This window comes from Salmo salar, chromosome 16 (assembly GCF_965601325.2).
Source record: "Salmo salar chromosome 16, fSalSal1, whole genome shotgun sequence".
NCBI classification, from domain to species: domain Eukaryota; kingdom Metazoa; phylum Chordata; class Actinopteri; order Salmoniformes; family Salmonidae; genus Salmo; species Salmo salar.
The window spans coordinates 83,701,147-83,724,792 of record NC_138306.1 but is presented as its reverse complement, the minus strand read 5'-3'; the positions used below and the strand labels follow the sequence as shown (position 1 = coordinate 83,724,792).

Sequence of the window (23,646 nt, the reverse complement as noted above, 5' to 3'; positions counted from 1 at the left end):
AGTGTAAATGACTGTGTCTCAGGACTCCCTGGCAGCAGAGATTGAGGGCACCATGAGGAGAGAGCTGAGTGTCGAGGACGAGGTGGCTTTCCAGGAACAAAAGTCAGTATAGAACACACACACACACACACACACACACACACACACACACACACACACACACACACACACACACACACAGAAGATCAAAAGCAATAAAAGCAGAAGCTCTCTTCCTCTCCTCTCCTTCTCCCTCTCTCCCCATCACCAGGGTTTCCCAGAAGAGGGTGTTTCAGACTGTACGCGTGGTCAACGAGTCGGTAGAGCGAGCTGCGGCGATGGCCACGCCCCCTATCCCCGGCTCGGGAGGCAGCTGCCTGGTGATGACGGCCCAGCCCTTCCTGTCCGCACAGGGGATCGACCAATCACACGGCGGCGCCAAGTGAGTTACCCAGGTTGATGTTGATTGTTAGACCTGCAGTCTAAAGGACCTGCATTGACTGTAGTGGAGTCAGTGTCAACAATATGTGAGAGAATTTAGCATAATATTTTATATGATTTAATTCAAACTTATTTCAGTGAATTTAGAGCCTACAGAGGAGTACATTTGGGTAAGCATGTGTTTGTGTTGCGTGTCTGTCTTTGTAGTAGGGAGGAGGTCCCGCTCGGCAAGCCTGGCGCACCAGGAGGAAATGACCTCGTGTCGGCGCTGCACCGCCTCTCCCTGCGGCGGCAGAATTTCCTGTGCGAGCGGCAGTTCTTCCAGGCGGAACGCGATAAGAAGCTGGAGGCCCTGGCCGGGGGAGCGGAATCAGATGTGGAGGGGAGTGGCTACAGCTCACCAATGAGCAGCGTCATGTCATCCTTCACCAACCTATCAGAGTTCTCGGTCTCGTCCAGCTGTTTTAAGACCTTCCTGCCTGAGAAGCTGCAGATCGTCAAGCCCATGGAGGGTAAGGATACGTTCATGCTTTAAGTGTAGTCATGATAATGGCCGCGTTCCAGGCTGTGCGATAAGCAGCCCCGCTGCACAAATTAACCAGTGATTGAATGCCACATCCTCTACATTGCAGTCAGGCATCAGATTTCAATATGTTAGGCTGCGTTTAGACAGGCATCCTAAATCTGATTTTTTTTTTGTCACGATTTTATCAGAGGTGATTGGTCAAAAGACCAATATCTGATGTGATTGGACAAAAGACCAATTGGTGAGAAAAAGATCAGAATTGGGCTGCCTGTCTAAACACAGCCTTAGAGATGTGGTTACTGAATGTAGGTGGCCTGGAATGCAGCCAATAGCTATGATATCTATCCAGGAGTTATTCCTGACCCAATAGCTATGATATCTATCCAGGAGTTATTCCTGACCCAATAGCTATGATATCTATCCAGGAGTAAATCCTGACCCAATAGCTATGATATCTATCCAGGAGTTATTCCTGACCCAATAGCTATGATATCTATCCAGGAGTTATTCCTGACCCAATAGCTATGATATCTATCCAGGAGTTATTCCTGACCCAATAGCTATAATATCTATCCAGGAGTTATTCCTGACCCAATAGCTATGATGTCTATATTATCATATCTGTATACTGGTACTCTTGTAATTAGGATATTAATTAGGAGTTTTAGTTTAGTTGTGATGTTACATATTGATCCCTGACCTCTAACCTTTGACCTCTCTGGGCTCCCTGAGACCAGAGTTTAAACCCACTTGGTCACATTATGATATCTGTCAACTGTAACACTCCTAATTGTCATCTGTGAATATTAGACTGTGAGTAACGCATTTGACGCCTGACCCCTAACCTTTAACCTCTGACCCCTCTAGGCTCTCTGACTCTGCACCACTGGCAGCAGCTGGCCAAGCCCCACCTGGGCACCATCCTGGACCCCCACCCGGGCGTGGTCACCAAAGGCTTTCGGCCCCTCCCCCATGATGCTCTCGCCGACGCCGTCTACCGCCTCACCGACCTGGAGGAAGACGAAGAGGGAGGCGACGAAGAACAGACATATGACATGAGAGGTACTTTTATTCACTATGTCCATTTCACAATTGATAAACATACATACATACATACATACATACATACATACATACATACATACATGCATACATACATACATGCATACATACATACATGCATACATACATACATACATACATACATACATACATACATACATACATACATACATACATACATACATACATACAGTTGAAGTCGTAAGTTTACATACACTTAGGTTGGAATCATTAAAAATCGTTTTTCAACCACTCCACAAATTTCTTGTTAACAAACTATAGTTTTGGCAAGTTAGGACATCTACTTTGTGCATGACACAAGTCATTATTCCAACAATTGTTTACAGACAGATTATTTCACTTATAATTCACTGTATCACAATTCCAGTGGAATTGAACTGTTTGGCCATAATGACCATCGTTATGTTTGGAGGAAAAAGGGTGAGGCTTGCAAACCCGCAGAACACCATCCCAACCATGAAGCACGGGGGTGGCAGCATCATGTTGTGGGGGTGTTTCGCTGCAAGACGGACTGGTGCACTTCACAAAATAGATGGCATCATGAGGGAGGAAAATTATGTGGATATATTGAAGCAACATCTCAAGACATCAGTCAGGAAGTTAAAGCTTGGTCGCAAATGGGTCTTCCAAATGGACAATGACCCCAAGCATACTTCCAAAGTTGTGGCAAAATGGCTTAAGGACAACAAAGTCAAGGTATTGGGAGTGGCCATGACAAAGCCCTGACCTCAATCCCATAGAAAATTTGTGGTCAGAACTGAAAAAACGTGTGCAAGCAGGGAGGCCTACAAAACTAACTCAGTTAAATCAGCTCTGTCAGGAGCAATGGGCCAAAATTCACCCAACTTATTGTGGGAAGCTTGTGGAAGGCTACCCGAAACCCAAGTTAAACAATTTAAAGTCAATGCTACAAAATACTAATTGAGTCTATGTAAACTTCTGACCCACTGGGAATGTGATGAAAGAAATAAAAGCTGAAATAAATAATTCTCTCTACTCTTATTCTGACATTTCACATTCTTAAAATAAAGTGGTGATCCTAACTGACCTAAGACAGGGAATTCTTACTAGGACTAAATGTCAGGAATTGTGAAACTGAGTTTAAATGTATTTGATTAAGGTGTACAGTCGTGGCCAAAAGTTTAGAGAATGACACAAATATACATTTTCACAAAGTCTGCTGCCTCAGTTTGTATGATGGCAATTTGCATATACTCCAGAATGTTATGAAGAGTGATCAGATGAATTGCAATTAATTGCAAAGTCCCTCTTTGCCATGCAAATGAACTGAATCCCCCAAAAATATTTCCACTGCATTTCAGCGCTACCACAAAAGGACCAGCTCATGTCAGTGATTTTCTCATTAACACAGGTGTGAGTGTTGACGAGGACAAGGCTGGAGATCACTCTGTCATGCTGACTGAGTTCAAATAATAGACTGGAAGCTTCAAAAGGAGGGTGGTGCTTGGAATCATTGTTCTTCCTCTGTCAACCATGGTTACCTGCAAGGAAACACGTGCCGTCATCATTGCTTTGCACAAGAAGGGCTTCACAGGCAAGGATATTGCTGCCAGGAAGATTGCACCTAAATCAACCATTTATCAGATCATCAAGGGGAGCGGTTCAATTGTTGTGAAGAAGGCTTCACAGTCCATCAAGCGCCAGGACCGTCTCCTAAAGTTGATTCAGCTGCGGGATCGGGGCACCACCTGTACAGAGTTTGCTCAGAAATGGCAGCAGGCAGGTGTGAGTGCATCTGCACACACAGTGAGGCGAAGACTTTTGGAGGATGGCCTGGTGTCAAGAAGGGCAGCAAAGAAGCCACTTCTCTCCAGGAAAAACATCAGGGACAGACTGATATTCTGCAAAAGGTACAGGGATTGGACTGCTGAGGACTGGGGTAAAGTCATTTTCTCTGATGAATCCCCTTTCCGATTGTTTGGGACATCCGGAGAAGACAAGGTGAGCGCTACCATCGGTCCTGTGTCATGCCAACAGTAAAGCATCCTGAGACCATTCATGTGTGGTTGTTTCTCAGCCAAGAGAGTGGGCTCACTCACAATTTTGCCTAAGAACACAGCCATGAATAAAGAATGGTACCAACACATCCTCCGAGAGCAACTTCTCCCAACCATCCAGGAACAGTTTGGTGACGAACAATGCCTTTTCCAGCATGATGGACCACCTTGCCATAAGGCAAAAGTGATAACTAATTGGCTCGGGGAATAAAACATCGATATTTTGGGTCCATGGCCAGGAAACTCCCCAGACCTTAATCCCATTGAGAACTTTTGGTCAATCCTCAAGAGGCGGGTAGACAAATAAAAACCCACAAATTCTGACAAACTCCAAGCATTGATTATGCAAGAATGGGCTGTCATCAGTCAGGATGTGGCCCAGAAGTTAATTGACAGCATGCCATGGCGGATTGCAGAGGTCTTGAAAAAGAAGGGTCAACACTGAAAAGATTCACTCTCTGCCTCAACTTCATGTAATCTTCAATAAAAGCCTTTGACACTTATGAAATGCTTGTAATTATACTTCAGTATTCCATAGTAATATCTGACAAAAATATCTAAAGACACTGAAGCAGCAAACTTTGTGGAAATTCATATTTGTGTCATTCTCAAAACTTTTGGCCACGACTGTATGTAATCTTCCGACTTCAACTGTATATAAACTCAGAAAAAAAAGAATGTCCTCTCACTGTCAACTGCGTTTATTTTCAGCAAACTTAACGTGTAAATATTTGTATGAACATAAGATTCAACAACTGAGACATAAACTGAACAAGTTCCACAGACATGTGACTAACAAAAATGGAATAATGTGTCCCTGAACAAAGGGAGGGTCAAAATCAAAAGTAACAGTCGGTATCTGGTGTGGCCACCAGCTGCATTAAGTACTGCAGTGCATCTCCTCCTCGTGGACTGCACCAGATTTGCCAGTTCTTGCTGTGAGATGTAACCCCACTCTTCCACCAAGGCACCTGCAAGTTCCCGGACATTTCTGGGGGGAATGGCCCGAGCCCTCAACCTCCGATCCAACAGGACCCAGACGTGCTCAATGGGATTGAGATCCGGGCTCTTTGCTGGCCATGGCAGAACACTGACATTCCTGTCTTGCAGAAAATCACGCACAGAATTAGCAGTATGGCTGGTGGCATTGTCATGCTGGAGGGTCAGGATGAGCCTGCAGGAAGGGTACCACATGAGAGAGGAGGATGTCTTCCCTGTAAAGCACAGCGTTGAGATTGCCTGCAATGACAACAAGCTCAGACCGATGATGCTGTGACACACCGCCCCAGACCATGACGGACCCTCCACCTCTAAATCGATCCCGCTCCAGAGTACAGGCCTCGGTGTAACGCTCATTCCTTTGACGATAAACGCTAATCCGACCATCACCCCTGGTGAGACAAAACCTCGACTCGTCAGTGAAGAGCACTTTTTGCCAGTCCTGTCTGGTCCAGTGACGGTGGTTTTGTGCCCGTAGGCGACGTTGTTGCCGGTGATGTCTGGTGAGGACCTGCCTTACAACAGGCCTACAAGCCCTCAGTCCAGCCTCTCTCATCCTATTGCGGACAGTCTGAGCACTGATGGAGGGATTGTGCATTCCTGGTGTAACTCGGGCAGTTGTTGTTGCCATCCTGTACCTGTCCCGTAGGTGTGATGTCCGGATGTACCGATCCTTTTGCAGGTGTTGTTACACGTGGTCTGCCACTGCGAGGATGATCAGATGTCCGTCCTGTCTCACAGTACGGACATTGCAATTTATTTCCCTGGCCACATCTGCAGTCGTCATGCCTCCTTGCAGCATGCCTAAGGCACATTCACGCAGATGAGCAGGGACCCTGGGCATCTTTCTTTTGATGTTAGCTGTTAGTGTCTTAACGACCATTCCACAGGTTCATGTTCATTAATTGTTTATGGTTCATTGAACAAGCATGGGAAACCGTGTTTAAACTCTTTACAATGAAGATCTGTGAAGTTATTTTGATTTTTACGAATCATTTTTGAAAGACAGGGTCCTGAAAAGGGGACGTTGTTTTTTTTGCTGTGTGTGTGTGTGTGTGTGTGTGTGTGTGTGTGTATGTATGCATACACACATATATATATATATATATATATATTTTGCCTATTGTGCAGCCTATTGTAAAATGACTGACTGGGTATTGAAAATGTGTTACATAAGTACTATGTCTTATTAATATTATTAAACTGATAGTTTAGCAGTCTCACTAACAAAGGTTTTGGACTTTTCAGGAAACGGAGGGAAGGAAGGGACAGACGCCTGGGAGAAGAGGATGGAGGAGGAGGAGGAGGAGGAGGAGGAGGAAGGAGGGATCACCTTCAAGGTGCAGTGCTCATCAACACCGGAGGAGAACAGGGAGAGGATTAGGGAGCGTTTGCCGTTGAACGGGCCACCGGTGTGTCCCGTGTCTCCCGTTTTCCTACCAGTACCAGGCTCTCCACAGCTCCCTCTATTCCCGATCACCTGTGACCTCCCTATGACCTCTAATGCCCCCTGTGACATCATCAGGAGCCCGGCTCTCTTGGCTCCGCCCGTCACAGTAACGTCCATGGCTCCTGTCCAATCCCAGAGCCTGACTGTCACCAGTCTTACCACTACTACATCCTCGTCAGGTAAGTTAAACTTTTAATATCATTTTTTTTTTTTTACGTTATAGCTGGAATCCTTAATGGTGAAACAGTCGCGTCCGTTTGCGATATTAAAACACCAAATAAGTTACTACAATCAACGGAGACTGTTTTTCCCCTCTGACATAATCGTCCTCACCATAGAAGATCACAATATGTTTCACCATGTTGCCCGACGCTCCTCAGCTCAGCAACAACAACCATAACAACGTGGTGGATTGGCCACTGGTGCTGTTTCCCCTTACTACGGATTACATCATTTAAAGAAAATATTTGTGTACAAATGTGTCAATATTTCTTTCCCAAGATAAGAAACTGAAAAGGGTAATTATTGGAAGCCGTTGGTCTGTGATGGAAGTTTGAATGGTGTGTTTTGTCTCTTCAGTTTATAACCCGGGGAAATGTCAGAGTTCAACGTCTTCCACCTACACCTTCACAACCTGCCGCATCCTGCACCCCTCTGACATCACCCAGGTTACCTCCAGGTACACACACACACACACACACACACACACACACACACACACACACACACACACACACACGACTATGAAGGTGATTGGTGTTGTGTGTTTGTGGGGTAACTTTGTCTTGTCTCTCTCAGTTCCCACTGTCAGTCTTCTGTCTCAGAGTACACTCCCAGCTCCATGAGGACAGGCCCCAGCACCCCGGTGACCCCCTGCAGGCTAAGTTTGGGGGTGGACTCCTTCCCCCCTCGACGTCCCCCCGCCCCCTGTGGCCTGGCCAAGCTGGTCCTGGAGAGGGGCATCTCTGCTTCCCTCTCCACTGCCGACGCCCCCCCTCCCTCTCACCTTAAAGCCCCACTCCCCCAGCGTCTCCTCCCCAGCACACCCCCCAACTCCCCGTCCCACTCGCCGACCCCCTCGCCTGTGCCCTTTGAGTCCCGCGCCTCTGCGCCAGCCACCTGTGACAACTTCCTGGCATCGCGTCCGGCCGAGCTCTTCCTCCAGGATGTGTATGGGCTGAAGTTTGGCCGCACCCATTGCCCCAACCTCCCCAGCCCTGACCCCGCCTCACATAGCTTCAGCCACAGCCCCAGAATCAAATCCAAAGCCAAACCCGACCCCATTAATGTAAACTTAGTCGAGAGGCTACGCCGGCTGGGATTGGTCAAGGTACTCCAGGGGGCGGAGCCGTTGTCGGAGGGCCTGGGGCGTCAGGACTCGGCCACCTTCCTAGCCACAGGCGGAGGCAGCCTATTGGACGGCCTGCGGCGGAACCAGAGCCTCCCAGCTATGATTGGAGCGGCGCGGGGAAGCCCCTCCCACCATCCGGGCCAGGCCCCACCTCAACCACCCACCTCCCTCGCCATCGCCCCGCCCCTCTGGGGCAACCTGAAGGGGCAGCGCTCTGTCCGCGCTAGGCCCGCCTCCACCTCCCACGCCCCACCCCATTCACTCAAACGCTGAAGAAGTTATGACACTACAGGGAGGCAGGGTTTGGAGGGGAGCCAGCACTGAACAGAACCATTTGGGCCCACACCCTCTTTCCCCCCTCCATCCCTCCCTGCCTCACTCCTTCTCCGCATCTCTTTTAGACTGATATTCAGCGAAGAAAAGGGAAACAAGTGGGAATAAAAGACCCTCTTCTTTTTTTATAAATTCTTTTTAAAAGCACAATATTGTTAAAAATGGAAATTTGCATTAATGCCACGGTATGTATGCCATTTTCAAAGAATTAGCTTGACAGCAAAGGGCTTTATTAGCTGTTATTAGCCTTGCCTGCCTTCCCCCTCCAGCCCTCTAGGGGCGCTGTAGCTAGATGTTCTCCCTGCTCTCTTCCGCTCTGCTCCTGCTACAGTAGTTATTCATCTGTGAGGCTCTGGATGCTCAAAAGATGGGAAGATGACAGAGGGAATAAGTAAGTTGATGAGGGCTTGAGAATGTTATAGGGATGGGGAAGAAGAGAAAAAGAGGAAGTGGCAGAATGGATTTTGACTGTGGTGTCAAGGAGAGGAAGAACAAGCAAGAGAAAGAGATGAGGGAGAGAGACGAGGAGGACAGAGATGAGGGGGATGAGAGAAGAGCAGTGTGAAGAGAGAGCTTGAGCCTCCAGAGCCTCACTGTCTAGGGGCTGGTTGTTCTGTAGTTTGAAAAGCTTTCTAAAGTTCATTTTTAAAAGCAGTAGAGCAGTTTGTCATGTATATACGCTAGCTAGCCTCGCTACGCCCCTTAGCTTCTCTTAGGAACCAGGCTGGTGCCCATGCACCTTACTACTGCCATCCCGTTGCTAGGGAACTACAATCTAGCCTTCCCAGTGTTACTACTAACACAATGATCCTTTTGCTTTGCTGTCGTCAGGGGCAACTCTCTCTGTGCATTGTAATAGGCTACAACCAGTGTCTGAAATGCATGGTGTGTCCTGAAAACGACACACTTCTTTGCCTACAGGTCCCAGCATGCAGCTGGCCCTCTGAGGGTGGGTAGGGCCCAGCCGTGCAGCGTGATTGGCTGTAGTGGTCTGACTGACAGGTCCGAGGCTGCTCCTCCTCAGGTCTCTCATAAGGAAGAGGTTGTAAAGCCTTAAAGGAGAAGCCTGTTTGTTCTGTTTGGGTGTTTTTTGCTTTAAAGCCATGTGTATATTTTATTAGACACTTAGTGGGATCGGTAGGTTTTGTTTGGGATGCCGTTAGCCTGGTCCCAGATCTGTTTGTGCGGTCTTGCCATACCGCTATTGTCATTGTCATGTTACAGCACAAACTGATCTGGAACCAGGCTAGGATGCAGATGGGATGGACTATTCCTCAGCTTGTGGAGATCTGAGAGGATTTGATTGGTATAACCAATATGGTGATACTTCCACCTAGCCTATCAGAGGGCAAGGTAGATTTATTACCAAATTGCTTACACCTGTGAAATCCTGACAGACTCGCCCCTGGTACAAGAGGTTTGGTCCCAAACGGGGAGCCATCAGCATCCTAGGTAGTAGTGGGTGTACTATGTTTTAATCCAGGTTAGCTCTGAGTCTCATCTAATGCATGGTTCACTACTACTGTGGTTATGGTCTTAAAAGGTACTCTATTCACTCAGCGTCCAGTAGAGGGCAACATGGTGTTGTGTGATATTGAACAGCTATGAGACTAACGGTCTTTAGTACCTTCCCCTGTAATGCTGTTTATTTTAAATCTGAAAGGACTTGATGGGTATAGCGGCAGAGCCTAAGCAATATGGGGAAATTCCAGCTAGCCTATCAGAGGTCAAGATCAAACAAATCCCATATTGTTTTTCCTTTCAGGTCTACTGGAGTGTGTAGTGGGGAGGGGCTAGACTAGAGCCTGGGTACCAGTCTGTGTTCTCATTCCACTCCAGTGTTCACATGACACAGAGTACATGAAGTGGAATGCTAGCTAAACAGGTTCTGTATTTCAAGCTAGCTAGACTAGTGTGTGACCCTTTGACCCTGTGCCCTTTGACCCATACTTGACCCCTGGTGTGACCCTCAGACGTCCCTGCTATACCTCTTTTCTTACCGTCCGTCCGTCCATCTGACCTATCCCACTCATGTACTGCACTTTTTAACCTGATTTACAGAGATCACTAGTTAGGAAATATTATTAGTGACAAATATTGATATATAGACTAGGTTATAGCATCAAATACTGTATTATTATCAAAGGTAATAAGTTATTTATCATTTCATGTAGACATTTATTTTACTTTTTTTTTTGTGCCTCCATTGTGTGATGAACCATTGAAAAGGGAATCCAAGCTGTCATGTATTTAAAACTGTATATCAGTGCAAACCAAAACTCATTTTTAAATACAGTGAAATGCTTTGTGTTGGCTTGTGTGTGTTGTATTACCTATGTAACCACGAGGAAAGAGCATCAGTTTTATACTAGGGTTTCTGCTATGGGGGAGGTATAGGAGGAGAGGGGTGAAGACACTGTTCGTTCTATGACTCATACCGTTGGCTCTATTGAATGTAGCTGATGGGTGATGGTCCTTATGGGCTCTGTGTCGTTGGAAGTGTTCATTATTGGTTTTCGACCTGGCGCCTCTCCTCCATGCTTCATAAAATACCCAAGATTACCTTTTTGGTGCTTTTGTTTTAATAAAGGACATGAGAAATGATTTGGTTGTGTTATATTTAATGTGTTATAACTAATGGACGTGTGTGTACATACACACTACACCCCACACCATTTGTCAGTTCAGTCTTCTATTAGTGTTTGTACATCATTTGTTTGTCAGAAGTGCAGCATTTGGGCTGTTTTGTAAATGTTTAGGAAACAAACTAATTCTTGTTAAATTATGTCCTATAAAGCGGTGATAGCAGATGGGGATCAGAGGTCGTAGGTCACATCACATGGGGCAGGTCTATACAGAGGTCGTAGGTCTCCTCACACGGGGCAGATCTATACAGAGGTCGTAGGTCTCGTCACACGGGGCAGGTCTATACAGAGGTCGTAGGTCTCGTCACACGGGGCAGATCTATACAGAGGTCGTAGGTCTCATCACACGGGGCAGATCTATACAGAGGTCGTAGGTCTCGTCACACGGGGCAGATCTATACAGAGGTCGTAGGTCTCGTCACACGGGGCAGATCTATACAGAGGTCGTAGGTCTCGTCACACGGGGAAGGTCTATACAGAGGTCGTAGGTCTCGTCACATGGGGCAGATCTATTCAGAGGTCGTAGGTCTCCTCACACGGGGCAGATCTATACAGAGGTCGTAGGTCTCGTTACACAGGGCAGATCTATACAGAGGTCGTAGGTCTCGTCACATGGGGCAGATCTATTCAGAGGTCGTAGGTCTCCTCACACGGGGCAGATCTATACAGAGGTCGTAGGTCTCGTTACACAGGGCAGATCTATACAGAGGTCGTAGGTCTCGTCACATGGGGCAGCTCTATACAGAGGTCGTAGGTCTCGTCACACGGGGCAGATCTATTCAGAGGTCGTAGGTCTCGTCACACGGGGCAGATCTATTCAGAGGTCGTAGGTCTCATCACACGGGGCAGATCTATACAGAGGTCGTAGGTCTCGTCACACGGGGCAGGTCTATACAGAGGTCGTAGGTCTCGTCACATGGGGCAGATCTATACAGAGGTCGTAGGTCTCGTCACACGGGGCAGATCTATACAGAGGTCGTAGGTCTCGTCACACGGGGCAGATCTATACAGAGGTCGTAGGTCTCGTCACACAGGGCAGATCTATACAGAGGTCGTAGGTCTCGTCACATGGGGCAGATCTATACAGAGGTCGTAGTTCTCGTCACATGGGGCAGATCTTGATGCTGTCAGATGTCTGGCTGAACTGACCCAGAGCAAAGTCCAGTCCAACACCAACCCCACTCCCCACCCCGAAGGCTGCATACAGTGGCTGTGTAAAGTTGGCGCGGAACGTGTGCAGGTGCGCCATGCTCTCCGCCACGCTATAGAACGCCAGGGTGCCCGCGTTGAGGTCCAGGAACAACCCCAGACGCGGCGAGTACGTCACCGGGATCTCCCTCTTCTCATTGTCATGCATTGCTGTGCAACACGTATCCGACAGCTCCAGGCTCCATGATTGGGCATTGTAGCCAAGCCCCGCCCTGGCGTCTGCCCCCTTCCTGCTCAGGGCTCCATAAGCCACGCCCATTGATGACCCCTTCCCCCGCCAATCCACCTCCCAGTAACAACGCTGGGAGGACAGGGGGGCCTGGCACAGCACCTGGGTCCAGCCATCGAAGCGTTGGGGGCAGTCTGGGTAGGGCTGCCCTGCCCCCTGTAGGGTGGCCTTGGTGTTGCCCTCCGACAGGCTCAGACGTCGGTGGGCTGTCCTCGTGTCTAGGGTCAGGGTACAGGCATCTGGGGGAGGGGAGAGTGGAGGGATGGATGAATAGTTAAGGTGTGGGGATAAGGACTTTGCAGATTTGGTAGTCGGCTGTTGTGAGTACTCCTTCCCTTTGGCCCAAACCTGAAGTTTTCAGATCTGAAAGTTGGAATCAATATGGTGGGTGCTACACTGCTTATACCTTTCCCTTCATATCTGCAAACATGGAAGGGTGAGGGCCAAGGCGACAGGGTAGGGAGCTAACTGGAACAGGCTGTATCTGTGTATATGTTTAGCTGTTCTATACTCACACTGCAGGAACTCCTCTCTGCTCCTGGGCTCTGGGGCCTGGATGCTAGAGATGTCTATCTCCCTCACTACAGGAGACGAAGACAGGCAGTATGAGGGGAGAGGATCACAACCAGTGGTGGAAAAAGTACCCAACTTGAGTAAAAGTATACAGTAGATACATTGATAGAAAGTTACTCCAGTAAAAGTGAAAGTCACCCAGTAAAATACTACTTGAGTAAAAGTCAAAGTATTTGGTTCTAAATATAATTAAGTATCAAAATTAAAAGTATGAATAATTTCAAATTCCTTATATTAAGCAAAGCAGACAGCACCATTTTCTAGTTTTTTAAATGTACATATAGCCAGGGGCACATTCCAACACGGAGACATAATTTACAAAAGATGCATATGTGTTTAGTCAGATCAGAGGCAGTAGGGATGACCACGTGTTCTCTTTATAAGTGTGTGAATTGGACCATTTTCCTGTCCTGCTAAGCATTCAAAATGTAAGTACTTTTGGATGTCAGTTAAAATGTATGGAGTAAAAATGACATTATTTTCTTTAGGAATGTAGTAAAGTAAAAGTTGTTAAAAATATAAATAGTATAGTACAGATACTCCAAGAAACTACTTAAGTAGTACTTTAAAGTATTTTTTCTTAAGTACTTTACACCACAAGGGTAACTGTAAATATAGGGCAATATGCTTTCCTCAGATGTGGAGAGGAAGAACTGGAGAAAAGGAATGAATGATGACTCACATGCAGGGAAAGCTGGCATCTGATTCATGATGGGGTCAGGGGTCAGTGGATCCAGGAAAAGGCTGGTATTCACTTCTGGTTGGGATTCAGTCAGTGCACCCATCCCCCCTGTCAAAACAGTATGATGTTTATAGACATGATTTCAAACAATGTGCTGTGGCACCTGCAAGGTACATTTTGAGGTACATTATACAGTGTCTACACTGGTGAAAGGCTAGTAAGACCAGGGTGTATGACCTCTGATGGGGTTAAAGCGTTGAGGGTCGGGACCATAGAGATATATAGAGGACTCATCTTTGTATCTGTGCCATTATAGAGTCTGTGACAGCATGGGCAGCGCCATTGAGGCAATTTCCATTTTCACGATTGGCTGATCCCTCCTGATGCCCCTTTGTCATGACTCCAAGAATGTCACCGGGAGGGATTATCCAGTAAAGTTGGAAGCCACCCAGTTGACTACATTAAAATGGTGGAAGCCCTCAATGGCGCTATCCGTGCTAATACGGCCTTTTGGCGACTAGAGGCCACAATCATTCTCTCTGGTCGGGACTCACATGGGTTAACTCCACCAGTGTTGTTGTTGACTGGCCCAGGTGCCGGTGTGGCACGTCGATGGGAGCGGAAGAGACTTGCTATGGAGCCCATCCGGCTGAAAGCTCCTGAGGCTGGGGTGGCTTTGGTAACAGCACCGGGGGTAGGGGGGGTGGTGGGTTCTGGTCTGGGTGTCTCTCTCCGGCTGGGAGTAGGGCTGGGTCTGGCTGGCTCTCTACGACTTGGACTGGGTCTGGCTGGCTCTCTACGACTTGGACTGGGACTGGGTCTGGCTGGATCTCTACGACTTGTAGTGGGGCTGGGACTGGCTGGCTCTCTACGACTTGGACTGGTACTGGGACTGCGTCTGCGCGTCTCTCTTCGACTTTGGGTAGGGCTATTTCTGGCTGGCTTTCTCCGGCTCTGAGCGGGACTAGATCTGGTGCTTGGACTGGGGGCTGCCTCTCTGGCTGTGGAGAGACAAGAGGTATTACTGGGTGAGCATGGCTTGATGAGTCTAGAGGCGTCCACATACAGGTTCGGTTTGCTTCTAGCAGAACTCGGCTAGGTGAAACGAACGTCTGTTGAAATGACCTTTGCTTGAAAAATCTCAGTATTACTGTTTTGTCCCGCTTGAGCCACTGTAGCAACAACATACCCAGTAACACTTCCTCAAAATAGAAGAAAATAATAAAGATAAATCAAGAAATCTGTAATTATTTTTGATGTTTTTTGCCAAGGAAGTCCTAGTCGCGCAATTTTACATCTAACTAAAATGTTTGGTGCGGTATTTCTCAAGTGAAAAAAATGTGCATTAAAACTAGCCAGCAAACAATCCCGTTCATTGCTCCCACTCCTACTAGGAGCAGTACCTAGTCCTGTAATACTGTTGACCAATCACCGACGAAGGGGCGTAGACTTCGGACTAACGAACATTGACTTGCTTCAAGGAAAAATGTTGTGTTGCCGAACCAAAACGTCACAACGTTTCATCATAATAAATGCTTAAACTGTTTCGACTACAAAACATACGGTAAGCTTAAAGTCTGTCGCGTGCTTCCCAGTCGAAACAGTTCAATCATATATTATGACATTTTTTTGTGACGTTTTGGTTGGTTTTGGTGTTCGCCAGGCGTTTACTTGGCTGTTCGCATACACTACATTTTTTCTAGAGGCAAGTGGAAGTTCGGTAGCCAAAGTCTATACGGCCCTTCGTCAGAGATTGGTCAACAGGACTACTCCTAGTAAGAGTGGGAATTATAGACGGGATTCTTCAATTAAGTGTTTGTCATTCAACAAGAGATGACTAGTTTTCATGCAGATTTTTTCACTTGAGAAATACTGCATCAAACATGTTAGATGTGAAATGATGCAACTAAGACCTCATTGGCAAAAACGTCAAAATGAATAACAGATTTCTTGATTTATCTTAGATTAATTCAGACTATTTTGAGAAAGTATTACTGGGTATGTTGTTGCTACGGTGCTCCAAGAGGGACAAACAACAGTAATATTGACGCTTTTTCTAATTTTTTAAAGCGACGATCATGAGGGAGTATGTGAGCACAGACGTTCGCTTCACCTATCCAGGCTTTGCTAGGAGCAAACCAAACCTATGTATCCGGACGCCTTTCTGATTGCATAGAGAGAGAATGAGAGGAAAAGCGAGGCAGTTGAGTAGATTTCATAAACACTAATGATGACTGAATTTGTAGTATTGGTCAAGACCACCTTAGGGAGGTGGTCAGAGATACATTTATGGAACTGATATCTGCAGTTATTCTTAAGAGGTTCAGGATGTGACACAGTACAGATGGAGGAGACAGGAAGAAGGACCATACACAGATGATAAGGAAATGTTCCTCTTGTGAGGCAGGCCAACCTGTGGAACCGGTTATGTTCACAAAGAAATTCTGGGCTTTTCTGTGTGTGTGTGTGTGTGTGTGTGTGTGTGTGTGTGTGTGTGTGTGTGTGTGTGTGTGTGTGTACCTGGTTTTCTCTCCTCTCTCCTCGGCCTGTCTCTGTCAGCTAAAGGAAAGAGGTAGAAGATAGTTTAAACCCCTTTGCACGCAAACACACACACACACACACACACACACACACACACACACACACACACACACACACACACACACGTCTGACCTCGTGGTTCCTCTCTGCTCCTAACATCCTGAGAGCGCAGGCCTACACCTACAGAAGGAGACATGATTAAGCTGATCTAATGTTTGATCATGATCGTCATAGTGAGATTTGTGATGAAACTAGCCACATGACATCACCCTACCACGTGAGTTAGGACCTCGAACCGCCACGGAGACAGTCGGTGTGGGAGCTGAAACACGACGACAAACGTACACATCATTATGTGTCATTCAATGACCTATCACAAACCACATGTTAAAGCGACACAGGAAACAGTCGCTACAGTACATACCTGCAGGACGGATGTTGTTTGTTGTTGTTTTGGATCCCAGACCAGAAAACACTGTGGAATAGTCATTGAAAAGAAAAAGGCGCAACGCTCACCATTAAAAACATACTTTTTAACCATTAAAAACATACTGTTTAACCATTAAAAACATACTGTTTAACTATTAAAAACCTGACTATGACGATACTTCATCAGGAACAATAAATCATTATTTCAGGTTACGTATTTCATATCCAAACTGCACAGTTAATGGCGATGACCAATCACTCAACTAGAGAAGTGAAAAGACCAGCACCAAAAGGAACAGACACTGAGTAGAAAGCATTTGCACTGCGGAAATGAAATATTGCCATTCCTCACATTATTTGCTGTTGACTAAAATGTCCAATTCAGATTAGTTCACAATCTCAGTGAATTATTAAAGTCTAACTCACACTACCAATAAAGAAATGGGAAAAACTACTCACAACTCCTGAACCCTCCTGTCTTCTGGCCGCCATTTTGTTTTGCTATGATGGGAAACAGTGCAGTGAGTAAGTACAGTCTGTCAATCCACGATTTAAATGTTTATTGGTAATCGATGGCTTCTAGCTCTGGTCCAGGGCATTACGAGCGGCTTGCTTATGCTGAGCCTTCTTCAAGCCCCACAGAACACCCTGGACCAGAGCTAGAGACATCCTCTGGAACAGAACTCACCTTTGTCTCCTAAGGTGAACAGTGTTGTATCATTCACTGAAGAGAAGGATGAGAAATAACAGTTTATTAACATATTGACATTGTATTGATCCACCGATATCAGTCTATAACATAGTGTGGAAAAAATACTCTGTCCTTATGACAATATTTATAGTGAACAAGGTAATGGAGAGCTCTGCTATTAGTGCCCTTTGTGTGTGTGTGTGTGCGTGTGTGTGTGTGTGTGTGTAGTATGCGTGTCCTCCACTCTGACACACCTGTCTTGGTGATCTTGCCCAGTTCCACGTTGCACATGTCCTCCACTCTCTCCCGTAAGTTCAGGATGGCTTCACGTACAGGCTCAAACGTAGCCTCTGGATTGGCCACCACACACGACAGATCATTACACTCAAACGGGCTGCACAGAGACTCACAGGTCTGGAGGGCGGCTCACAGGAGGAGGAGGAGAAGGAGGAGAAGAGGATGGGATGGAAGAGGGCAGAGATGGAGAAATGAAGACAGAAAGAAAGGCAACGACAGGAAGAGAAGACACGTCATTTAAGAAATAATGCCTTTTGTGATAGAAGCAGCATATTTCAAACATGACTAGAGCACTGCTGCTTTTTAACTATTGACCCATCCCCCCCTGGCAGCCATGTCCAATATGGCCATCAACCAGCTGCATGCAGCTAAATTGAATCAAAAATATATAAAAGGGTCACAGAAAGAGAAAAGCGTCCTACCTCTAGGAAGTGGATGTTGTCTTCGCAGCGGAACACCTCCTTCATGTCCTTGTCTCTCCTCTTTAGCTCAGAGATCTCGGCCTCCAGCTTGTCCACCACGTCCTGGGCCTCGCTTACTTTCTCCTGCCCAGCCTGGTTCATCACACCCTCCACCAGCTCCTGGAGCCTCTCCACCGAGCGCTGGAGCTCCGACAGCACCGTCGCTGTGTCATCATGTACCCTGTCTGCTGACCGCTGGGGACACAAACATAGGTATGAAGACATACGCACACTGGTACTGTATGGAGGTGCATAGAAAGGTACTCACTGAGGAACACAAACACACACACACACGCACTGGTGTAGTGGGGTGTAGTGTAGTGGGGTGTAGTGGGGTATAGTGTAGTGGGGTGTAGTGTGGTGCAGTGGGGTATAGAGTAGTGGGATGTAGTCTGGTGTAGTGTAGTGTAGTGGGGTGTAGTGTGGTGTAGTGTTGTGGGGTGGGGTGTAGTGTAGTGGGGTGTAGTGTGGTGCAGTGGGGTATAGAGTAGTGGGGTGGGGTGTGGTGTAGTGTAGTGGGGTGGGGTGTAGTGTAGTGGGGTGTAGTGTGGTGCAGTGGGGTGTAGTGTGGTGTGGTGTAGTGTAGTGGGGTGTAGTGTGGTGTAGTGTAGAGTAGTGGGGTGTAGTGGGGTGGGGTGTAGTGGGGTGTAGTGTAGTGGGGTGTAGTGTGGTGCAGTGGGGTATAGAGTAGTGGGGTGTAGTGTGGTGTGGTGTAGTGTAGTGGGGTGTAGTGTAGTGGGGTGCAGTGTGGTATAGTGTAGTGGGGTGTAGTGTGGTGTGGTGTAGTGTAGTGGGGTATAGTGTAGTGGGGTGCAGTGGGGTATAGAGTAGTGGGGTGTAGTGTGGTGTAGTGGGGTATAGTGTAGTGGGGTGCAGTGGGGTATAGAGTAGTGGGGTGTAGTGTGGTATAGTGTAGTGGGGTATAGAGTAGTGGGGTGTAGTGTGGTATAGTGTAGTGGGGTATAGAGTAGTGGGGTGTAGTGTGGTATAGTGTAGTGGGGTGTAGTGTAGTGGGGTGTAGTGTGGTGCAGTGGGGTATAGAGTAGTGGGGTGTAGTGTGGTATAGTGTAGTGTAGTGGGGTATAGAGTAGTGTAGTGTAGTGTGGTATAGTGTGGTGGGGTGTAGTAGTGTAGTGTAGTGTGGTATAGTGTAGTGTGGTATAGTGTAGTGGGGTGTAGAGTAGTGGGGTGTAGTGTAGTGTAGTGTGGTATAGTGTAGTGGGGTATAGAGTAGTGGGGTGTAGTGTGGTGTGGTGTAGTGTAGTGTAGTGGGGTGTGGTATAGTGTAGTGGGGTATAGAGTAGTGGAGTGTAGTGTGGTATAGTGTAGTGGGGTGTAGAGTAGTGGGGTGTAGTGTGGTATAGTGTAGTGGGGTGTAGTGGGGTGTGGTATAGTGTAGTGGGGTGTAGTGTGGTGTAGTGTAGTGTGGTGTAGTGGGGTGGGGTGCAGTGTAGTGGGGTGTAGTGTAGTGCAGTGTAGTGTGGTGCAGTGTAGTGTGGTGTAGTGTGGTGCAGTGTAGTGTGGTGTAGTGTGGTGCAGTGTGGTATAGTGTAGTGGGGTGTAGAGTAGTGGGGTGTAGTGTGGTATAGTGTAGTGGGGTGTAGAGTAGTGGGGTATAGTATAGTGGGGTGTAGTATAGTGGGGTGTAGTATAGTGTAGTGTAGTGTGGTATAGTGTAGTGGGGTGTAGAGTTGTGGGGTATAGTATAGTGGGGTGTAGTATAGTGTAGTGTAGTGTAGTGTAGTGTAGTGTAGTGTAGTGTGGTATAGTGGGGTGTAGAGTAGTGGGGTATAGTATGGTGGGGTGTAGTATAGTGGGGTGTAGTGTAGTGTAGTGGGGTATAGTATAGTGGGGTGTAGTATAGTGGGGTATAGTAAAGTGGGGTGTAGTGTGGTATAGTGTAGTGGGGTGTAGAGTAGTGGGGTATAGTATGGTGGGGTGTAGTATAGTGGGGTGTAGTGTAGTGTAGTGTAGTGGGGTATAGTATAGTGGGGTGTAGTGTAGTGGGGTATAGTATAGTGGGGTGTAGTATAGTGGGGTGTAGTGGGGTGTAGAGTAGTGGGGTATAGTATAGTGGGGTATAGTATAGTGGGGTGTAGTATAGTGTAGTGTAGTGTGGTGTAGTGGGGTATAGTATAGTGGGGTATAGTATAGTGGGGTGTAGTATAGTGTAGTGTAGTGTGGTGTAGAGTAGTGGGGTATAGTATAGTGGGGTGTAGTATAGTGTAGTGTAGTGTGGTGTAGTGGGGTGTAGTGTAGTGTGGTGTAGAGTAGTGGGGTATAGTATAGTGGGGTGTAGTATAGTGTAGTATAGTGTGTCCTAAGCCCTTACCTTTGTTGCCTCCAGCATCTTCTTCATGTCTTTCAGCTCTCCTTCTCTTTCTTTCAGTATAGTGTGGTGTAGTATAGTGGGGTGTAGTGTAGTGTAGTGGGGTATAGTATAGTGGGGTGTAGTATAGTGGGGTATAGTAAAGTGGGGTGTAGTGTGGTATAGTGTAGTGGGGTGTAGAGTAGTGGGGTATAGTATGGTGGGGTGTAGTATAGTGGGGTGTAGTGTAGTGTAGTGGGGTATAGTATAGTGGGGTGTAGTGTAGTGGGGTATAGTATAGTGGGGTGTAGTATAGTGGGGTGTAGAGTAGTGGGGTATAGTATAGTGGGGTATAGTATAGTGGGGTGTAGTATAGTGTAGTGTAGTGTGGTGTAGTGGGGTGTAGAGTAGTGGGGTATAGTATAGTGGGGTATAGTATAGTGGGGTGTAGTATAGTGTAGTGTAGTGTGGTGTAGTGGGGTGTAGAGTAGTGGGGTGTAGAGTAGTGGGGTATAGTATAGTGGGGTGTAGTATAGTGTAGTGTAGTGTGGTGTAGTGGGGTGTAGAGTAGTGGGGTGTAGAGTAGTGGGGTGTAGTATAGTGGGGTATAGTATAGTGGGGTGTAGTATAGTGTAGTATAGTGTGGTGTAGTGGGGTGTAGAGTAGTGGGGTATAGTATAGTGGGGTGTAGTATAGTGTAGTGTAGTGTGGTGTAGTGGGGTGTAGAGTAGTGGGGTGTAGAGTAGTGGGGTGTAGTATAGTGTGGTGTAGTGGGGTGTAGAGTAGTGGGGTATAGTATAGTGGGGTGTAGTATAGTGTAGTGTAGTGTGGTGTAGTGGGGTGTAGAGTAGTGGGGTGTAGAGTAGTGGGGTGTAGTATAGTGTAGTATAGTGTAGTGTGTCCTAAGCCCTTACCTTTGTTGCCTCCAGCATCTTCTTCATGTCTTTCAGCTCTCCTTCTCTTTCTTTCAGTCTCTGATGATTCTCTGTCTGCACCTCAGCCAGCTCTTTCTGCAAACACAGTCACATCAACTCACTCCTGAATGGACTGGAATGCAGTCTGGAATGCTCACTGGCCCACAAAGACAACTACATAATCACCTAAGATATGGCACCACCTTACCACCTTACCACCTTACCACCTTACCCCACACACCCACACACACACACACACACACACACACACACACACACACACACACACACACACACACACACACACACACACACACACACACACACACACACACACACACACACACACACACACACACACACACACACACACACTTCTAATGAATCACCACAGCAAAGGCTGAATGAGAGGCAGTTTCTAGGTGTGGCCAGATCAGCTATGATGGGACATAGACAGCCCAGCAACCTGTATGGATGTTTTGATCAGACTGTATTTACATGTTTTTGTGGAGTGAGTCTGTACATGATGGTGTGTTTGATTAATATTATAATAATAATATATACCATTTAGTAAACTCTTTCATCCAAAATGACTTACGGTCATGTGTGCGTACCGTATGTGTGGCCCCATCGGGAATCAAACCTTGGCTTTGCATACAGAGCCACACAGGACCTGATTGGGTGTTGTTTTGTTGCCTGAGACCTGAAGACTTGCGTTAGCTCCCAGAGCGAATGACTAGCCTTTGGTTCAGCGGGATAACACCGTCTTGTGCCAGGCAGTTGATCAAAAAATCAAGGGGTTTGAATACTTTCCGAATGCACTGTATGTCTGAGGGCTTACCTGTCTCTCCGTGCGCTCTGCCTTGGTGGAGGTGGTCTCATGGTCCTTGTGCTGGTTACTGGTGCACAGCCAGCACACAAACATCTGGCACTGACGACAGTAGAACTCCTGCAGGTACTTGTGCTCGGTACAGATCTTCTGCGCCAGCTTGCCCGTGGGCGCAATCAGCTCATGCTTTTTCAACTCTGCTTTCGTCTGATGCGGTTTCAGGTGGGCCTCGCAGTAGGACGCCATACAGACCAGGCAAGACTTCACCGCAGCCCGCTGGTCTCCAGCGCCGTGGCACGTGTCACAGGGCACGGCCATGGCTGGCAGCTGGCTGACACCACCACCACGGGAACCTCCCTTGGCTCTACCCATGGTGTTGGCACGGTGGGCGCTCCGGATGGACTCCCTGGCGGAGGTGGTGAGGGCCCCCTTGCGGAGCTGCTCCACGGCCTCTGCCAGCATGGTGTTCCTGGACAAGGAGGGCTTGGGACAGAATGTCTGGCGGCACTGGGGACAGCTGTAGACTCCAGGGGAGCGAGGGTCGTCCTTGCTCCAGTAGTCCTTGATGCAGCCCATGCAGTAGCTGTGGCCACACGGGATGGTGACTGGCTCATTGGGGAGGTCCAGGCACACAGGACAGTTGAACTGCTCCTCCGTCCACAGATTACCACTCATAGTGAGACCGCAGGTAGCAGAGGTGAATGTAGACTATTACAAAGAGAGACAGAGAAAGAGGAAGAGAGAGAGAGAGAGAGACAGAGAGAATAGAGAGAGGCAACTGAGAGGAAAAAGTTGAGGTAGAGATGGATGAAAACAGAAATGGGTAGAATCAGAAAGAATGCTGTACACACAGAGAGATATGTAGCTACAGAGCAAAGACACACAGAGAGATATGTAGCTACAGAGCAGACACAGAGAGATATGTAGCTACAGAGCAGACACAGAGAGATATGTAGCTACAGAGCAGACACAGAGAGATATGTAGCTGCAGAGCAAAGACACACAGAGAGATATGTAGCTACAGAGCAGACACAGAGAGATATGTAGCTACAGAGCAGACACAGAGAGATATGTAGCTACAGAGCAGACACAGAGAGATATGTAGCTGCAGAGCAAAGACACACAGAGAGATATGTAGCTACAGAGCAGACACAGAGAGATATGTAGCTACAGAGCAGACACAGAGAGATATGTAGCTACAGAGCAGACACAGAGAGATATGTAGCTACAGAGCAGACACAGAGAGATATGTAGCTACAGAGCTGACACAGAGAGATATGTAGCTACAGAGCAGACACAGAGAGATATGTAGCTACAGAGCAGACACAGAGAGATATGTAGCTACAGAGCAGACACAGAGAGATATGTAGCTACAGAGCAGACACAGAGAGATATGTAGCTACAGAGCAGACACAGAGAGATATGTAGCTACAGAGCAGAGACACACAGAGATATGAGGTATAAGACAGAGGTATGAGACTGTTAGTCAGAGAGTGGTGATCTCATATGAGATGGACCAATGGTGTTGTCGGAATAAAAGGAAGACATGTAGAAGGGCGGGGTTAGAGTCACAGAGCTGGTTTAGGGAGAAAAACAGGAGGAGATGAGTTTCTTTGTGATGTCACATACCATTACAGTAACTAGAATAGAAGGTCACC

The 23,646-nt window shown here is 47.2% G+C and overlaps 2 protein-coding genes across 5 annotated transcripts in view; one reads left to right on the top strand and one right to left on the bottom strand.

Moving 5' to 3' along the window:
- LOC106574803 (trafficking kinesin-binding protein 2) overlaps window positions 1-10,784 on the top strand; it is a 51,214-nt gene extending 40,430 nt beyond the window's left edge. For all 4 annotated transcript variants that reach the window (XM_082963050.1, XM_082963049.1, XM_082963052.1 and 1 more), the window contains 7 exons: window positions 23-102; window positions 251-421; window positions 628-932; window positions 1,814-2,008; window positions 6,295-6,675; window positions 7,076-7,175; window positions 7,295-10,784. In XM_082963050.1, the coding sequence (XP_082819176.1) occupies window positions 23-102; window positions 251-421; window positions 628-932; window positions 1,814-2,008; window positions 6,295-6,675; window positions 7,076-7,175; window positions 7,295-8,120 (2,058 nt within the window). In that variant the 3' untranslated portion in view covers window positions 8,121-10,784. The remainder of the gene's footprint in view (window positions 1-22; window positions 103-250; window positions 422-627; window positions 933-1,813; window positions 2,009-6,294; window positions 6,676-7,075; window positions 7,176-7,294) is intronic.
- LOC106574936 (E3 ubiquitin/ISG15 ligase TRIM25) lies at window positions 9,439-23,459 on the bottom strand. Its single transcript, XM_045698164.2, has 14 exons — window positions 22,001-23,459; window positions 21,160-21,255; window positions 17,899-18,132; window positions 17,434-17,593; window positions 17,177-17,212; window positions 16,948-16,989; window positions 16,484-16,534; window positions 16,334-16,381; window positions 16,192-16,239; window positions 16,039-16,077; window positions 14,073-14,519; window positions 13,519-13,626; window positions 12,779-12,844; window positions 9,439-12,502 (listed from the first exon to the last, which is right to left on the bottom strand). The coding sequence occupies exons 1-14, from the start codon at window positions 22,661-22,663 to the stop codon at window positions 11,928-11,930; spliced, it is 2,613 nt and encodes an 870-aa protein (XP_045554120.1). The 5' UTR covers window positions 22,664-23,459; the 3' UTR covers window positions 9,439-11,927.
- Between the last annotated feature and the right edge of the window lie 187 nt (window positions 23,460-23,646).